Source organism: Nestor notabilis, unplaced genomic scaffold (assembly GCF_000696875.1).
Source record: "Nestor notabilis isolate BGI_N333 unplaced genomic scaffold, ASM69687v1 scaffold25853, whole genome shotgun sequence".
NCBI classification, from domain to species: Eukaryota; Metazoa; Chordata; class Aves; order Psittaciformes; family Psittacidae; genus Nestor; species Nestor notabilis.
The window spans coordinates 16,009-19,218 of NW_009923807.1; the positions used below are offsets into that span (position 1 = coordinate 16,009).

The window sequence follows — 3,210 nt, forward strand, 5'->3', positions numbered from 1 at the left end:
ACCTGCTCCAGCCCTCGCAGCATCTTCGTGGCCTCCTCTGGCCTCGCTCCAATAACTCCAGATACAGGCACAGATCAACCACTTGCTTCAGACCCAGGGTTCAACCAGGCCTCCATACCTGGCAGCACACACCCCTCCTCCCTCATTACATGTGTCTTCACGTGCTTCCCAAGGTGCAGTATAACTCAGGCAGCACAGCGCTTCCGAACTGCTCCTCTGCTGAAGCAAACCCTCCCTCATCAAAGACTGGTTCGGGCTCTCAGACCAGGCACCAATCGCTCGGACTGGCCAGGCCTCTGCCCCAGGCCCCTGCAAGGTACCGTTGCAGCTCGTGCCCTCCTGTGCCTGCTCGCTCCTGCTGGCGGCCCGAGAGCGCAGCGACATCCGGGAACTCTGGGGATCCTGCAGGAAAAGCAAAGGGGATTGAGCACAACTCACCCAGGCACAGCCAGTTTCTGCTTCAACTCCTGCTGTCATTCCGACAGGGACCCCTGACAACAACTGCCTGGGCTGTGAGAAGCTTCTTTACATGCAGAGAGATTCAGGATGGAAGCAGCAAGAGCCAGAAAGCAGGACTTGCCTTGGAACGCTGGCAATCCCAGGGCTGGTGGGCACCAACCCAACTTTAAACCCTCATGCAACATGACAGAGGCAAAGCTGTTCTGCAGTCAGAGCTTTGAAAGCAGCTGAGCTGGTAACACCCTACTGCCAGGCCGCCTCTGCTGGCACCCAGGAGCCTTGGCACTCATTGTCCAGATACGATTCCCCAGTAACAAATGAAAGGTGTGTTCAACACGTTCCACTTAGGAGCCCACCCAAACAGAAACGCTTTTCTGCTCAAACCTTACCGGCTTGGAGGGGCTGCAAAGTCCAGGAGAAGGCCTAGGGGAAAATAGAAAAAAGGCAGCTCTATTTAAGACCACCTGAGAGAGGGGAAGCCCCTTGTTACCTGCAAGCAGTGAATGACACTGTAAAAGTCCTCCAAGGCAGGATATTGAGGATAAAGAAAGGACATAAAGTATTCTCACCCAGGTTTGAGAACTGTTTCCTCATCCTCTGGCATCTCTCCAAAGCTGGAGACTGTGGGGAAACAAAACAAACACCGGAGCTGTGACAGGCACAGGCTAAGGCTGTGCAGGAGCCCACAGGGTGAGGGTTGGGCACACGCTGCACCCAACAGCAAGAGAAATGCTGCAGTTTGAATGTGAGAGAAGAGATGTTTCCAACAATAGAGGAGTTCAAAGCACTGTTCAGTGCATTGAGAGGGGCTGGGCTTAGGCTGAGGAGCAGTGGTTAAACCCAGTGTTGTTTAGGGTGAACAGTGCTTCCTGCACGGAGCATGCGCTGGCTCGAGGGCAGCTCCAAGTGCCAGCACAGCCAGAAACCTCTGCTTTTTATTACATTTTCTATATTTTTATTATTTGATCTATTTTATTTCTCTATTTTCATCACGTTATGAAGGTGCTGATGCAGCTTCAGCCAGCGCAGAGCCCACAAGAGCAGCCTTTGCACAGCCCTCGCTTCCCCTGCGCGTGGGACCGAAGGAAGCACACACACACATGGGTTGCACGCAGCCAGTGCCAGACCTGCTGCAGCACACGCATGCACACACAGCACACACGCATGCACACGCACCACATGTGCATCACGTTCACATGCACTGCAGGCACACGCCACATGCACACACATGCCTCATCGCACGCACGTGCACATGCTGCATGCACACCCCACATGTGCACACACAGCTCTGCCATCCATCATGGTGCTCTGGGCTGTGGGGCATTAACAACCTCAACTGGAGCATCCCAGCTCCTGTCCAGGCACCAGATGTTTTGACCAGGAAGAGGAATCATGCCAAGTAGAACAGGGGGAGAAATGAACCCCTGAACGTCCCCCACCGGTAACCCAGACCTGGACACGCTCCCCAGTATCCCGGATCCAGACACACGGACCTGCATTCACACTACACAGATGCTTCAGTGCCTCTTCCCTGGGGGAACCCTCAACTCTGCACTGAGACTCTACAGAGCTCCAGGCTGCCCTGCTCTCCCCCGGGCACTGCAGGGCTCTGGTTGTGGAGGAGCTCTCACCCAGAACAGCTACACTGGTGTGGAAACCCCTTCCCAGCAAACCAGGGTAACTCAGCTTTGTAGAGAGCACACCCTCACCCAGCTGCACCCCCGCACGTTGACACCCACCTTACACAGCACGTTTCAGCTCTGTGTGTTCTCTCTTCACAACAGCTGTACAAAAACCCTGTCTCCCCAACATCAAGTTGGGAGAAGAGGATCTTTTGCATCACCTGCACGTCAGGAGACATGCACTAGGCCAACATTTACCAGCCACTTCTTTCCCTCCACTTGGAAAAGAAAGGAGAGCCAGAGGCTCTACCCAGCCCTTTGTTCTCCAGCACCGAACCCAACACGACATTCCAGCAGCACGGGAGAACACTGAAATCAGTCTGTGCTCACTGACACCTCTCCCGAGGTGCCTCCACTGCACACTGTGAGTCTGGAAGACTTCGAACAAGTTTACCAAGTTCGACCTCAGAATTCCCTCAAGAGAAGCTCTGGCAGTTACAGCCAGACCCTACTTAAAGAGCAGTGAACCTGTGACAGCCACCTCACGTCCCAGGAAACACAGAGGCCCTCGAGAGAGCCTAAGGCAGACACAAAGCCCCTTCACCAGCTCCCTCCTTTGCTTTGGGAGCTACCACCACCACAGGAGCCCAGGAGGCCTTAAAGCTGCTCTCCCGCACGATTTACAGGGCTGAACTGAGAGGCCACGAACTAGCAGTCATTGGGTTCCCTATTCACATTGGTCTCTTGAAGCCAGAGAACATCCTTGCTTCACCCCAGGAAGATCAGCTGCGTACCCAAAGTGAAGACCTAGCCCATGACCTTGCTTTCCTGCAGCAGTGGAAAGCAGGAGGTCAATGAGAAGAGCAGGGAAGGTGCGAAGCAAACCCAGTGCTGACACTCACCCTCACTATCGATGGAGCTGCAGGTCACGGATGACGCCCGAGCCGCCTTCCTCTTGCTGGCCAAGCTCCTGAGCGCGCTCTCCCTCCTGCTGGCGAGGGAGTACTTCTCTGCCAGGGACGTTCTGCGGCTCAGGGACGTTTTGCCCATGAGGCTCCTGCGCACGGAGCGACGGCTCAGCCTGGAGCCCGTCGGGGTGCCGGGGGGGTCCCTCACGCGCGGGGGGAGC

At 55.5% G+C, this 3,210-nt stretch overlaps 1 protein-coding gene across 1 annotated transcript in view; it reads right to left on the bottom strand.

Annotated features, from left to right (window-relative positions):
- Window positions 1-3,194, bottom strand: part of INCENP (inner centromere protein antigens 135/155kDa) — a gene marked incomplete at its 5' end in the record, with an annotated part of 12,684 nt that extends 9,490 nt beyond the window's left edge. The window contains 4 exons of the mRNA XM_010012334.1: window positions 321-402; window positions 849-882; window positions 1,029-1,080; window positions 2,990-3,194. Of these exons, the coding sequence (XP_010010636.1) occupies window positions 321-402; window positions 849-882; window positions 1,029-1,080; window positions 2,990-3,194 (373 nt within the window). The remainder of the gene's footprint in view (window positions 1-320; window positions 403-848; window positions 883-1,028; window positions 1,081-2,989) is intronic.
- Window positions 3,195-3,210: the final 16 nt, after the last annotated feature.